The sequence below is a fragment of the Pteronotus mesoamericanus genome, unplaced genomic scaffold, assembly GCF_021234165.1.
Source record: "Pteronotus mesoamericanus isolate MK-2021 breed Mesoamerican mustached bat unplaced genomic scaffold, CSHL_Meso_final contig_502, whole genome shotgun sequence".
NCBI classification, from domain to species: Eukaryota; Metazoa; Chordata; class Mammalia; order Chiroptera; family Mormoopidae; genus Pteronotus; species Pteronotus mesoamericanus.
Window position 1 is genome coordinate 6,581,108 of NW_026555187.1, and position 16,100 is coordinate 6,597,207.

The window sequence follows — 16,100 nt, forward strand, 5'->3', positions numbered from 1 at the left end:
TATATGCTTTTCTAAAGGACAAGACACTTCCATGGTTGGGCAGTAGCATGTTTCAGGCCGTCCATGTGAACAGCTGCACAGAGCGAAACGTACAAGGCCCATCTGTGGGCCTTAGACTTTCATCTTTAAGCAGATTGCTCAGCATGCCTTGATTAAAGCAGCAAATGGAACAAGAAACACAGCAAAAATGATGGCAAGAGGCAGCAGATTCCGATGGTAGGATTCTGATTCAGAGCAATCAGGAGATGCTTCATGAGATGTCTTAGATACATGATAAACATTTTTCTGCCCATGCTCCCTAATATCTGAAATTCAAATGTTAGAGGAGACTCACTGAATTCAAACAGCAGCTCTATGCTAAGGTGCCCCTCTCTGGAACAAGCCGAAATATCTTGAGTTCCATCAGCCACAGTGCCCCTGAATTATTGAACTACGGGACGGGACTCCTTGACGGTCATCTAGCTGCGGTGCGATAGCGGGAGTGAATGTGTCTGACACTTTCTGAGAGACTCTTAACAGAGGAACTGGACTCCATGGGGGCCATTATCTCCAGGACAGATGGTGCAGATGAGGTACCGCCACAGGAAGGGAAATGATTTGAAAGGGAGACCAGGGCAGCTACGGTCGCATCCATGTCACTGTTTTGCCCATAGGTGAGCAACGGCCACAACAAAAACCATACATGGCCACAGAGAGGGGACTGTCGACCTTGCAACCAGATGCAAGCAAACTTTCAAATTATCAGCAAAAACAAACTCAGCAGCTGAAGATTTTTAGATTGGGAAAACTCTTGAAATGGAAATTAATTTGGTGCTAAATCTCCAAGAAGTACTGGGTCAATATATGAGTATACCAAGAACTTCAAGTTGATTTACCTTTTTAAACTAAATAATACCATTTCTAGTAACTTATCCAGGATATTTACACATACAAAGACATGTATAACATATATACATAAAACAATAGTATAAAGCCATTAAAATAATGTCTTAATATCCAACATTATGTCATAATGCTATGCAGAAAATACAGGTTCCTAAAACCCTTTATATGATAAGCACCAAAATCTATAAAATTTAATTTTCTTTTATTGCTCTCCTTTTATTAGTGCATAGAAAAGAGATGAAAATAAATTATCAAGAGTTACCAGCAGTCATTTGTTGATGCTGAGTCATTGGATGATCAATTTTTTTCCTCCACAGTATACACTTCACATTTATGACCATGAAAAAATATTTTTTAATCAGAAAAATATTGTTATTTTCCTGCTGTTGAACTCACAGTGCACTTCAAACATACTTCACAGGCGGCGTAGTTTGAGGCTAACACTGTCAAGAGAATTACATTTGCACATTTCTTTGCAGTTTTATGTCTACATGTGCACGCATGTGTATGTGTTACCCTATGTGAATTTTATAAGAAGGTTGAGGTAGGTATTGCTATCATCTCATTTTCATAGTAAAGGAGACTAAGGGTCAGAGAGACTACAGCATCTTAGCCTGTACTACTGTCTGGTACTTGCTTTATGACTTTTGTGTTCTCTGTGCCAGTTTCTCAAAATACGTAGAGACTACTGATATATTTTCTGAATTTGCAGACCAATTCCTGTAAGGTTACTGAAGAACAAGAATGATGGTTCAGTTTGATGAGCATGCAAATATGCACACAGGCATCAAAGTCTCAGCTAGTACTTTTCCACCATCATGGGAGCAGAAGGACAAACAGCTGTCCAGGAGTGGTTCCCAAATAGCCCGTGACCACACACATAAACACTTCTGAATGAGGAATGTTCTCACGATGTGGACACTGTAACTTCTTGGCAATTTCCCAACACCATTATGAAACTTACTCCAATTTCATAAATAGGGTATGTGGCTTATATTTCATTTGTCACTCTATAAAGAGAAGTAGGGGAATATAAATAGCTGGGGAAGCCACATCTTCATGCTGTGTGGGACATCTCAGCTTCCTGCAGTCGCCAACATGCCTTTGGTCCTGCTTTCTGTCCTTTGGCTCATTGTACAAACTGAAGGTAAGCACTCATATATTGACATTTTATACAAAAGTCAAATTATTTTATGCATTTTAAAGGTACTCTTAAGAAAATGACATGCTCATATGATCGAGAGGTCACTACCGTTTGCATTTTGGTACATTTACCCAATTTATATAAACTATGCTCATTGTCAAGATGTTGTGACTGGCATAATAATTTAATTAGGATATCTCTGAAATTTTCTCTCTCATTCAATAATCCTGGAAGTTCTATCATTTTGTTTTCTAAAACACATAGATTCATATAACAGCAGAGAAGTAATTTCAGACCAGAATACAAGAATTTTCTAACCATCTTCAATGTTATCTTAAATGACATTAATATTTCTACCCCATAAAAAGACAATCATTGGTCTTTTTCCTGTCATAAAAAGACAGAATTTATCCACATGCTGCACTAGGGTGGATGACAAGGAAGGCCCTTAAGTAAAATTAGAGTTAAGTTAGACATATTTGCATTATTGAGCAACATTAAAAATTAATTGACCACTGACCAGATAGTACTAGAGGTGGGACTATATATTATTAAAATTCACTCTACTTCCAATCCCACAACTCTTTCCACTAATGAGATTTTATGCTCTTTTGATAAAGACCTTTTAGTAATAAATTTATGAGGTTTTTTTGTTTTTTTGTTTTTTGTATGTAATGAGTTCTTCTTAGGACAGCATCACAGCAGAATTTTGGGGTTTGACCAGCAGAGATGTTATGATTCTCTGCTCCCGTTCAGGGTGTCTGCCGCGGCCAAGTGCAGAATCGCTTGGTGTCTCCAACATCACACTGAGTGTCACCCTGCGCGAGGATCTGTCTCTAAGCATAGACACATGTCTGTGAAAATGGGAACATTTAAAAATAAAACTGACCTTATATCAATTCTAAAACAAGTAGAGAAAAAAATGGATAAAGTTTTCCTTGCCAACTTCCTAGACTGGTGTTAAATAATTTTAGATACACTATGCTATTTAATTTTTTATACCAATCTCCACTTTAAGTAAGCAAACTGATAGAAATCAACTGACTTTTATAAGGTCATTTAGCTAGGACTTAAGATCACATATTTTGATTCCAGTAGAATAAAATAACTGTTAGTAGAGTCTTTCCTACAAATGAAGAGTTATCTGTCTATGAAGTATTTGATTTTTGGAGGGGGTAGTTGGGGGTTGCACCATGGAGAGCAAAAGACATAAAAAGAACAACAGAGATCTTTGAGAACATTAGACGAAAAATTCATAATTTCGTAGAGGACAATAGAGGAGGAAGAAGCTGGACTGCTACAGGTAGGATTCCTGACTCCCATAAGCTTTATTCTAACCCTCAAACCTGCTTTTTCCAGCCTGATATCCCAGAATTTACATACATGGAGAGATTACCGAAGAATTGTTTCCAGAATCAGGGGTGGGGGTCGTGAGAGCCGAAAAAAAGTTCTTTGTTATCAAGTTTTGGGTGGATGGAGGAACTTGTTTTGAATGTTTACTTTCTCCTTTGGAATTCAGCCTTCCAAACCATTTTTCAAAACAACCAATCAAAACCAAAACCAAAACAAAATCCTTTCAGTGTTTTGTATCACTGTTATCTCTCTCTAGCAATAGCCATAAGGCGAACACCTGAAACAGGACTCTATCAAGTAGTCTATCCTAAAAAACTGCACCTTTTACACAAAAGAGAGGTACAGAACAACCAGAGAGAGACCCATGGTAATGAGGTAAGTAATGTGGATGACTGTGGGATTTTTCAATCATCTGAAGAGACAAGAAAGAGCCTTTTTATTAACAGAATTGATGTCAGAGTCAACATCTAATGGTTTGATGAGGAAGCCCTCATGCATGCCTCCCCTTCATCCAGGAGAGAACTTGGGATTCTCAGAGCTCTTACAATGAGGCAGCAGAAAGGGAGTTAACTGCCTCGCTTGGTCCGAAAGAATGAAACTGCTTAGGCATTTCTCCAAGGTTTCTGGGAGGGGAAAAAGGCACCCAGGAAAAGCAGCCATTTTTAAAGATGTTCCTGGCCAAGCTCCTAAACTCATGCCTTTCCACTCTCTTCACCGTCTTCCCCCACTGAATTGCCTTTTTGTTGACTATTTTGTCTGTAATGGAGAACTCAACATTATCTCATTAATTAACAAGATTTTAAAAATATATTGAGGATATTAATTCTTAGACTATTACATTGTTGCCAGTATTTCCTTTATTTTACGTTTTTTACTTTAATTCTTAGGTTTTTGGTTGATTTTTTTAGTATATTTGGTTTGATTTTAATGTAATAAAAACCTATGCCTTATTATTAACCCACTAGTGATCCATTAGGGTACACAGGGCTGTATACCGTATATAGGGCAAATAATTAGTCCCTATCTCACATATTAGAATTTGTTTAACTTGTAAGTATCATTACCCTGCTATTGTACTTTTTGGAAATCCATTTAAATATATAATTTATAGTCAATTTCATATATTATAAGGGCATAAGAGAGCTACTTTTATGTTACATGCATCTGCAATTACCAAAATATAAATTGATATCTTCATATCATTACAGTTTTAAAAAATATTTTATTATTCTATTACAGTTGCCCCCATTTTCCACCCTTTGCCCTCCTCCACCCTGTCCAGCCCCCGCTCCCACAGTCAGTTCCCCCCGTTGTCCATGCCCAGGGGTCATTCGTACGTGTTCTTTGACCAGTCCCTTCCCCTCCTTTCCACCACTGTCCAACCTCCCTCCCCTCTGGTTGCTGCTGGACTGTCCCATGTTTCCGTGCTTCTGGTTCTACTGTGCTCATTCGTTTGTTTTTGTTCATTAGGGACCTCTTGTAGGTGAGGGAATATGGTATTTGTCTTCCATCGACTGGCTTATTTCACTTAGCATAATATTCTCTAAATTTTTAAGGAAAGATATGAACCTGAACTTCGGTACCAGATTATGTTAAATGGAGAAGTCATTCTCTGCCTACAAAAAACCAAGTAAGTCGTACTTTCTGAAAGATAAATCACTGGATTTTATTAAGAGAATGTGAAAAAATAAATCTTGAGACTCTATTTAGTGTGATTTGAGATAAATATACATGAAGTATATTGAGTTTTAGGCTAATATTATCTCAGAAATGTTGATGTTTCCTAGGAGATTACATGCAAAGTATAAAACAAAAAGCTGCACATATAAATGACTTTCTTCCTTGATGCTTCTTGGAATTTACTGAATTACTTTTATAAGAACGTATGTCCAAGGCTCATTCAGGGGTTTGGCACCAGCCAGCTCTATAGCAGCGAGGAGTATTTTCTTGGAATTCCATGGTCCCTTATGCACACTTGTGACCTTGTGACAGATGTGTCCTCTGTGCAACGAGTCTCCAAATAACCCACTTTGAACATAGAGAATCTGTAGTTAAAAGGTAGCTGCGGGCGTTTCTTCCCTCAGATCTAACAGGTGTAGCCAAGGCTTTGATTTGCTTCAGCAGCAGAGTTCCAACATTGGAAAAGATCAATGGTTCAGAAGGCCAACACCTTCCCGCAGTAGACAGTACTGTTCCTTTAGTGCTGGAGGCCATAGCAGGAACATTAGCCTTTATTACCACAGTGGGTGAATCATGCAACTTTCTGCTTGCTGCAGGCATCTCCTGGGGCCAAACTACACGGAAACGTACTACTCACCCAGGGGAGAAGAAATCAACACAAGCACTCAGGACATGGTAGGTTCTGAATGCTTCCTGGGACTCTCTATGGATCTCCCACTTAGGTTAAAAGATTCATAAGTCAAAAGACAACTTAAAAAAATTAAAGAACTTGAAAGCCAGGTGTTTATCTATTCAATAAGATAACATGAAAATCATAGTCAGCATTTTTAGAAGGTAGGAGTACCAGGCGGTGTCCACGTGTTGCACTTCGTGAAGCACCTAAAGCCTACTTTTCTCCTAGACCACCTTATCAATGGGTTAGACATAACCTATTTATTATATTCTGACAATACATGCATATATCCTGAGGTCAGCAATAGAATATCAGTTATTTAATTAATATCACTTTATATCTGGTTAAACCGCTACCCTACCGATAATGCCAAGGTCTAGACATCAGACAGAGTCGAGGCCAAAGGAAGAACAGAAAGAGGATACAAAAAGGCTTACTCATGAAGTTTTACCAAAATGAGTTTTTCAGAGCTATCCCCCTGCACGGTGACACCCCAAACATGTATATCTCTTAAAAAATACAGATAAGGCTTCTGCCACAAAGGGTCCTTTGTTGCCTACTCACATGAAAACTCTCATGTCATGAATATCTGGTTGGTTGCTGACATTGACCTCCAGGGAAATTATCTGATAAACTAATTCATGCTCAAGCACAGTAGCTTATAGCTTAATGTGGTACCCTTTCCAAGCCTCCTATAAGAAAATGTGTATGATAACAAGGTTTCTTCCAAAGGAAAGAAAAACACAAATGGAATTTCAGGACCTGGGGCAAGTCAGTTTATTTTGAACAAGAGGTTATTCATTAGCTTTCTTAGATTATTCCACACAAGTGACCCCCTATTTTGCTTATAGGGATCAACAAACATGTCTGAATATTTAACTTTAGACAAATTCTCTGGGATTTTGATAATAGTAAAGAAATTCCACTAACATACCAATTAATATGGGAAGTGGGACCGATTAATATGAGGGGCTCAGGAGTGGCAGTGTAGCCTCTTGAGGACCCAAGAATCTAGAAAAATATGTACCCCTTTTTATTGGCATGGTCTTCACAGCATCTTAGGGACTCAGCCAAAGGGAGCCAAACACTCACAAGCTGTACCTCAACTCTGAGAGTTCTCTAGATCACAGGGGAGTTGGCTGCTCCTCGGATGCCGCGTCTGTCCACTGCACCGCGAGCCCACTTCCGCTTGGCCTCCCTGGACTCCTGTTTAGTGCCTAGGAGCGCCGGGAAGACAGCTCAGTTGTCCCGTACAGAGAGTCTCCGGGGTCAGTGGAGGAACAGTTCACGTGGCCTCGGAGGATCTCACTGTTTTTATTCTGGGAAGTGGTCTGGCTGCAGACACTACTCACAGGCCTCGCCTACACAGTCAGAGAGCAGCTCCCACTACAACTGTGATACGTTTATTCTTGTAGTTAACACTTTTTTCTTTTTCCAACCTTAGGAACACTGCTACTATAAAGGACACATCCTGAATGAGAAGAATTCCATTGCCAGCATTAGTACCTGCAATGGGTTGAGGTGAGAACTACTCCCCAAAATACTAAACATCAAGCATCATTTTATTGCACAGACTGAGTCTTCCGGAACATCATGTTTTATACTGTCTTGGTGAAATTCTCTCCATCTATGAAATGCTGAATCTATGTAGTTAATATAAGGTATCATCCTTGCAGTCATTTTATAATCTGCTGATCTAGTAGATGTTAGTCCTAGAGATATTTAAACAAGGTGCTACACTCTGGACCATGATGATATCTGGGTCCATTTCCACATTTATCCATCCTACTCCCTAAAAAGTTCTGTTTTATTTTCTTAAAGATTCTACCTTGCAATTTTCATAGTGAAACATACTTTTACAATTGTGTGTGTGTGGTATTTCTCCTAAAAAGGTAATTCTTATCAATTAGGAAAAATTTGAAAAACAAGGAAAATGCAAGTAAGAAAATAAGAAAGTATTCACCATGAAGTTTTTCCTCTGCGTGATTACTGTTATTAATATTTTGTCATGTTTGCATCTTTTATGCACATAGACAAATATACCTTTTATGTGCTTGAAATTGAAAATAAAATAGATAATTGTTCTTCCAGCATGGTCCATACCACATGACATCAAAAGCCTTTTCCCTCGCCATGAGGTACCTTCACAGATGAACTTTTGAATGGCTATGTACACTTTTAATATTCCATCATATGGATTTGACTTTATATTTCTGAGTGAGTTTACCATGATAAAGTAGAATCTTTTAAACTACCAGTTCCAAACTTTTCCTCTGGATAATCTGCTCGCATTTTTTCCCTTCTCTGGCATTCTTGGGATCTACATGCTCCTTTACTTCTCTGTTATTTTCCTAAGACCTGCCAAGAAATATTTGCTAAATGTATACATAAATGATGGACAAGTTCTATTGAGCTCATGATGTCAATTCCAAATCCTTTGGGGTAGCTTCATCTGAGTCATTCTTGTTCACTATTCTCTGGGAAAATAGTACAGGCTCCGTTTTACTATTGACAGATGCTGATTATCACTTAAATTAACATAACTTAGCCAAAAGCCTATGAAAAACTACGGTATGTGTGAGCCTGGGGTGGAGGGAGAGGTGCCAATCCATCCTGGTCAGTACATGTGACTCTGTGGCAGAGAATCCTCAAATATGAATCTCTGTGCCTTACAGGGGATACTTCACACATCAGAATCAAAGATACATGATAAAGCCTCTGAAAAGCACAGACCAAGAAGAACATGCTGTCCTCACAGATAACAAGGAGGAGCTGGCTAATAGCACCTGTGGTGTAAGAAACGTTGGCAGAAAACACAGCCTCATTCGTAGGTCTACGTCACTCAACAGCCCAGAGGTAAGTGTAGCTTTCCTGTGTCATTTATTTCCATTGTCACAACAATGACGATATGATACTGTTGTGCTCAGCAATGAGTGGGATAGGGAAAGCCTATACCCAATTTACTTATTCATCAATTGACTTTCCCTCTGAGGGGAAAAAAAAACAACACATCTCTTAAGCTCTTAAAATTTTTAGGATAAAGGTAATTATTGACAATGTTCTTTTACTCTTTTAAAGCAAGAAGAGTTTCTTCGGGCTGCAAGATACGTTGATCTCTTCTTGGTGCTGGATAATGCCTTTGTGAGTATGAAATGTGCAGGCTCCTTGTCAAGTCAAGTTGACTTTCAGGATTTCATATCCGCAAACACATGCCATGACCCATTCTGGCTGAAAACGCAGAGCCTGTGCCCCTAACTGCCTGACTCTCCCGCCTGCCTTGCCAGCAACAGCGCTCACTCGCTCCCTTTGGTGTCTGCTTGCTGCCAAAATATTTAGATATTAGAAATAAACTTAATACCAGATAGCTACAGGAGATCAACCACAGTAATGAAAAACAAAACTGAATGTGTTATTAAAGGATTGTTTAATTCTCACTATATTATGTAAATTTAAAGTAGACTAAACTATATATATTTTACATTATTTTTATATGTACAAATATACTGGAATCAGTGTGTCTAACAAAAATTGCTTTATAATCAAATTTTAATAACATGGAATTGGTTTAAAACATTTAAATCATGAGTTTGATTTATTCAATATAGAAATGAAAAAACTGAAATTTTATATGAATGTCTAATTTTTCTCTTACCAAAAAATCTTACATTGGAAATACAATTTGTTGAAACATGGAATTTTATGGAAGGTAGACATGGAATGAGTAGACATTTACATTAAAAAGTGTAATTTTGCTTAAAATGTGAACTATACCCCATCAACTTTCTCACTATAGTTTGGGATTTTAATTATACTTTGCATTTTGTATTTTACAGTACAACATGTATCAGAGGAATATAACTTTGATAAGAAGCTTCTTGTTTGATGTGATGAACCTTCTCAACGTGGTAAGATATTTTTCCTATGAACGTGTGTTTCCTCATTAGAGTTTGAGGCTTTCCTATGATTTTACCAAGTAAGGAGTGGGGAGAGTCACATGGTTTAAGATCAGCAGCAGTTTTGAGAAATTTAGCAGACAAGGATAAACATCAAGGTAAAATCATGTATAGTGTAGCAAAGGCAACTTGTACAATTCCTGTTTTCAGAATGAGATACATATATCCATCATACGTAGTCAGCAAATGACCTAAAACTCTAGAGAAATATCAAAAAATTTATGAAGAAAAATGCTCTTCCCACAGATTTATAGCACCATAGATGTTCAAGTGGTCTTGGTAGGTATGGAAATCTGGTCTGATGGTGATAAGATAAAGGTGGAACCCAACATTGGCGTCACCTTTAGCAACTTTCAGAATTGGCATCACTCTAACGTGGGGAAAATGAAGCCCCATGACCATGCTCAGCTACTCAGGTAAGCACACACTGGCCCGGGCCAACAGTAGGTAGGCAGAGTATGTAATTATCCCAAAGGTTTCTGGAAGGGATTACTGTCCAGTTATATATCCTCAATCAGTTGTCAGAGAGGCTGTAGTTCTACCATTAGCAATTCACCTGTTAGATTATTGAAGACCTGTGTCAGATGACCAAAATGGGTTCTTGGATATGGGGCAACCATCTACAGTCATTATAGTGCTATGGAATAGCATAAGCTTTTCTGGGGCCTAGTGAATATAAATAGGGCAGGGCAACAAGGAAAATCAAAAACATTATTCAGAAAAACAAATGGTTCCAAAGATTCAGGTTGTAATGATGGACCTGTAACTTTTACACAGTGGACGTGACTTCGCCCATACACGCGCAGGACTGGCAGCTGTAAATTCCCTGTGTTCCTTGTCTTCGGTTGCTGTCATTGAGGTTTGCGAACTTACAGTAAATCTCTTTGTGGTTCTATATCATCTGTGAAGACCAGCATGATGCCTTATATAGAGTTAGTACAATGAACATATGCTGAGTCAGTAAAAAAAAAAAGTAGGAAGAAAACTACTGGTAGACATTATATCAAAGATTCCTTTGATTACAGAACTGAGTATTTCCTTACGTTGACTCTCACAGAAGACCTAACTCTTTAGTTGGTGTTACTGAGTAAGAGCAGGATTGGGAGAGACAGGAAATCCAGGTGTCCTCTGTGATTTGAGCTAACTTCAAACGAATCATCCCCAGTGTCAATGGCAAGAGAGATCAGACGAGGTACACACTGGTGTGATGTGGCCAAGCGCTACAAATGTCAGTAGTTTTAGGAGGCCTTTGGGTACATAGTATGGTACCTTTTGGGACTTCCTATGAAGAATGTATTTACCTGAATATAACCATGGTTACTGAGAAAGTATCATTAGTTCAGCAAATGTTTATTAAGCACTGGATCAATAGCTGATTCATAGAAACCAATAATTTCAAGTGTTTATTCAACATTTTACAATAACCAATGACAGGGAAAAGAACTTCATGACTGATTATTTTTTATTTGTCAAACTATTATTTTACTTCTGAACATTGACAACAATTAAGGATTAACTGAAGAAGAACAAGTAATAGATGTTTCCATTTTTTCAAGGCTGAGAGAAAGAATAACGTGGCTCTTGTAGCAGTGATGTCACATGAGCTGGGTCATGCCCTTGGTATGCCTGACATTCCACATGACACCAAGTGTTCCTCTGGGAGTTGTGTGATGAATAAGTATCTAAGGTGAGGCCTTGTCGATGGAAGGTTCAATCCTCGGGCAGGGCACGTATCTCTGCTGCAGGGTCAGTTGCCCCCAGGGGCAAGTATGGGAGGCAACCGATTGATGTTTCTCTCTCACGTTGATGTTCTCTCTCTCTCTCTTTCTCCTCCTTCCTTTCTCTAAAAAAAAAAAAAAATCAATAAACATATCCTCAGATGAGGATTAACAAAAATGTAATTCAGATGTAATCTCTATTGCTGGATGGGCATTTTTTTTTTTATCAAGGGCTGTGTATTCCATTAATTCACCCTCCAGCCTCTTGATGCACAAATTTTACTAGCTATTAGGGCTCATTACTTATGATTTTTAAATATACCAAGATAAACCATAAGTATGGTGACTGTGTTATTTTAACGTTAAATAATGTGTCTTCTAAAGATATGGATCTAATTAAGATGACAACTATCCGCATGACCAATCACTCAATCCATTTTTCTGTCCTGTGTTATTGATCACATTGCTGCTCTCCACATATAACACGGCATATGCCAAAATAGATAGTAAACTTGGAACTTACATGGAATCAGGTAATATTTTTAGACAAGTCAGATTCTCACATTCATTTATCACAATATATCATGGTATGGCTGATTTTTCTTCTGGTTACAGTTCAAAATTCCCAAAGGATTTCAGTGCATCCTCCCGCTCACATTTTGAAAGATACATTTTATCTGAAAAACCAAAGTGCCTGCTGCAAGCACCGATTCCTAAAGATATACTAACAAAACCAGTGTGTGGGAACCAGCTTCTGGAAGTAGGAGAAGAATGCGACTGTGGCTCTCCCAAGGTAGGAACATACCCACAGTTAAAAACCTTGGTAGACAGTGATTGCACCATAACTGTTTTCTGTCTTTTTCGTTTTCTAAAAACCATTGCTTTTTTAAAAAAAATTTCTAAAGACAAGCTTGGCATCATCATAAAAAGCAGACTTGCACTTATGTTAGTTCTGATTTTAGGCATTTTTTGAAAGGCGTTTTAAAAGCCAGGATACAGTTTTGATGTGAGTGTATGAAGTTCAATGTAAAGAAAGAAATCATTAAATGTATCACTTATGACCTTTCCTGATACATTAGTCAGAAGTCCTATGTCCCATTTCTTAGTCACAGTTGATCATCTGTTGAACAATCGCAATCATAGATCCAGAGGTCCTCTCCACAGAGAGTTGACTTTCTCTCATCCAGCCAATGGATAAGCCAGGCATTAAACACAATAGTGAACTAGAGAAAAGGACATAAACCTGTAGAAAATAGGTTATTAACATTGACCAACCAAGATAATTACTGTAAGTCTGCTAATGTCTATAAACTCTGACGCTTTCAAGGCATCTCTGGTAGAATGTTTGCTGGAATCCCATATTAGGTTTCTAAAAGAGAACATTCTGTTTTCTTAGCAATCTTTTACTTTTAAGATTGAATTAATATTTGAAGAGATTTTCCATGTGTCAGTCTACAAAATGCTTATGTATATATGTGTGTATATATATATATATATATACACATATACACACATCTCCTTTATTACAAACCTATAAAACAAGTTTTGCAATGATCCCAAACTAGAGAAGCAGCAATGAGACTAAGAAAAGTTGAGTAACTAGTTCCAAGGATACAAAACTAGTAATCAGTGAAGCCCATGGCAATGCCTGATTCATCCATTACTTTAAGGGGCCCTATTAAAAAGGGGAAGGCACATGTTCTTTCTGTGCTTTAGTTTATTCTAAGCTGTTGAATTATTTATAAACATATTGCAAATATTATATTAATTATAATCAGATTTGGAATTTTAAAAATTATTTAATACTTCATTAATGTTGGATTTTCATTTATCTCCTTCTTACTTGCTCCCATCTCCACATGATTTCTTGGGTGGAAGACCACTGAAATTGTTTGTAATTCTAGGTACTTCTACTTTCAGCAGGCAAATGGTATACTACATATATAGATTATATATGTACTATATATATAATATAGTATCCTTTAGAGAACAGTCCAGTTTTCCATGATCTGATGTGCCATTTCTTTTAATGTACATATTTGGGTGTTTTCTAGGTTTTGAATGTAATCATTCTATCTAGTGAAATATCATAATACAAGCAATCATGACATTTTAGTTATTGTAACTACCCAATGCATTTTAATGTCTTTAATAGTAATTCTCTTCATATATATGTAGAATTCACATAGCAATTCTTTAATGTTTATTTTTCCATAAACTCTTGGCATTTTTTGTCAGTTTGCCCACAAGTACAGTTGAAATTCAGATTGAAATGCATTAAATGCATATTCCACACTGAAGGCCAGTGGTATTTTCACAATATTGAGTATTGTCTTAAAAGACAATTTGCCTTGAAATTTTCTCAGGAAGTTATATATAAAGTTCTTCATGTAATTCTGGCACGTTTTGAAGGTTTATTCTGAAGTATCTTCTATTTTTTTTGCTATTAGTAATGTTTTCTTTTTTATTTTGGGGTTATAATTATTATTCCTTTTTATGTTATTTGATTATCTTAAGCAGCTTAGTGACTTACCCAATATTTTGAGAGTCGATCCTACGTTTTTATCCAGGTCAAGAATTTTATCACATACAAATAATGAAAATGTGATTTATACTACCCAGTTATTACACTTTCATATATTTTTCTTGTCTCATATCATTTATTAGAATTTCCTAAACATATAGACTATAAATAATCTTTGTTTCATTATTTTATTGGATATATTTTTTGCTATTAGATAGATTTTCTTCATCATGGTGATACATAATTTTATTCATAGTTCACTTATAATATGCCTAAATAATTCAATAATGGCTACTGAATTCTTACCAACCAATTTTTGCCATCTATATGGTAATACTTGTTTTCTTCCCTCTGTCTCTTGATATTATAGATTATATTACTTTGTTCTGTGCAGTTGAGACACCCTTGCATTTTGGTGGGAAAAACACACTCTGTATGGTCGTAATAAAAAATTATTATATTACTAAAATGATGTTTTACAAATATTTTATTCAAGTTTTTGCATTTATATTAGTCAATGACAGTAGTGTGTATGTGAGTGCCCATTACCAGTTCTTAACAATCAGAATTATGCATTCTTGGTAAAACAAATTGAAGATTTAATATATATTTCTCTATCTTCAGTTTGTGTAGTATAGAAATACTCACCCCTAAAGTTTTAAATTAATCTATGTGATATCATCTAAGACACATTTTTTCTGGGGTAATTCTTGGATAATTCAATTTTCTGTCCTTCTAAGCAGTAGTTTTCATTAACATAATTTTTTAATTATTAATTTTCCTTGGTCATTTCCACTATAACTTGTATAGCAGAATAATTTAGTTTAAAAGGTGAAATTTTATTGCCATCTTGTACGAGAATTCTACAGGGCAAAATGCTGACCCCACTTTCCCGCTGTGTGTCCTTTAAAGGAATGCACCCACCCTTGCTGCGAGGCTGCAACTTGCAAGTTCAAGCCCAGCGCTGACTGTGTGAAAGAGACTCTGAACCACACAACGTGAGACCTTTCTTTTTTTCCTTTGTTCTCAAATATTTTCCCACTTTTATTTCATATTTGAGAATAGTGTGACTGAATTCTATTGCACAGCAAAACATAATTTATTTTACATTTTAAAAGTGGCTCAGTTTCAGGAAGGGAAAAAAAGACATCATTACAAGTATAACGAACTCAGGGCGGTGTGGGTGCTAACATGCTAATGAGAAAATGGCTGCTTTGTCATCTCTGACTAGAAGTGCTGAAACGTGCTAAAACCTGCATACATTTTCATTAGGTAGCAGTGAGTTTAATGTTAGTTAAGCGAAGAGAGAAGTAAAGTTCTTTTTTTAAAAAAAGTTCTGATTGATGAGCAAATTTTATTCTAGGTAAAGAGCTGATAGTTGTCATTTGCGAGGTAGTCAGGAAATCAATAATATTTAAAAACATATTAGAAAAGACGATACTTTCAGGGATCGTTTCTATAGTTTGTTACTAAAAACATATTGTAAGATATAATGATTTTCTTTCTTTGTTAAAAAATTATTTTATTTTTTACTAAAGTATAGTTGACATACAATATCATATGAGTTTCAGGTGTACCACATAGTAATTCAGCATTTATATACTCTGTAATGGAATCACCACAATGGGGCTAGCCTGTCATTCTACAAAGTTATTGTTATTATCGCCTCATTGACCCTAGTCCTTGGGCTATACCTTGCCTCCTGTGACTTATTTATTTTATAAGTGGTACTTATTTTATAAAAGGTTATAAGATAACCTTTTATCTTATCTTATAACCTTTTATTCTCCTTCCACCAAAAAAAAAAACCCAAAATGGAAACAGACTCACGGATACAAACTGATGGTCACCCTAGAAGAGGATGGGGAAATGGGTGAAAAAGATTTTATTCCTTTAAACGTGTCTCAAGAAACTCAAGCCTATGTATTATTTTTGTGTTTTATACAATATTATATGAGCTGGGCGAGAGAACCCAATAGCTCTGAACATAGTATTTTTGTTAGTAAAAAAATAGTCTCTGAATCTAAAAATGGTAATAATAATAACAAAAGGCATAAATAAGGGAAAGAGTCTGGATAAATTATAAGGAAGAAGTTATGCTTACTCTTCTTTCATGAATCTTTTCTGGAATTGAAACCAGAGAGGTCATTAGAACAATGGGCTCAGCCCC

At 36.6% G+C, this 16,100-nt stretch overlaps 1 protein-coding gene across 1 annotated transcript; it reads left to right on the forward strand.

Moving 5' to 3' along the window:
* Positions 1 to 1,916: 1,916 nt before the first annotated feature.
* On the forward strand, positions 1,917 to 14,932 carry ADAMDEC1 (ADAM like decysin 1). The gene is made up of 13 exons (XM_054578794.1): positions 1,917 to 2,032; positions 3,639 to 3,757; positions 4,939 to 5,012; positions 5,659 to 5,737; positions 7,180 to 7,256; positions 8,411 to 8,591; positions 8,814 to 8,876; positions 9,569 to 9,640; positions 9,935 to 10,104; positions 10,466 to 10,547; positions 11,245 to 11,375; positions 12,022 to 12,199; positions 14,843 to 14,932. Exons 1-13 carry the CDS (start codon positions 1,945 to 1,947, stop codon positions 14,930 to 14,932), a joined length of 1,404 nt encoding a protein of 467 aa, XP_054434769.1. The 5' UTR covers positions 1,917 to 1,944.
* Positions 14,933 to 16,100: the final 1,168 nt, after the last annotated feature.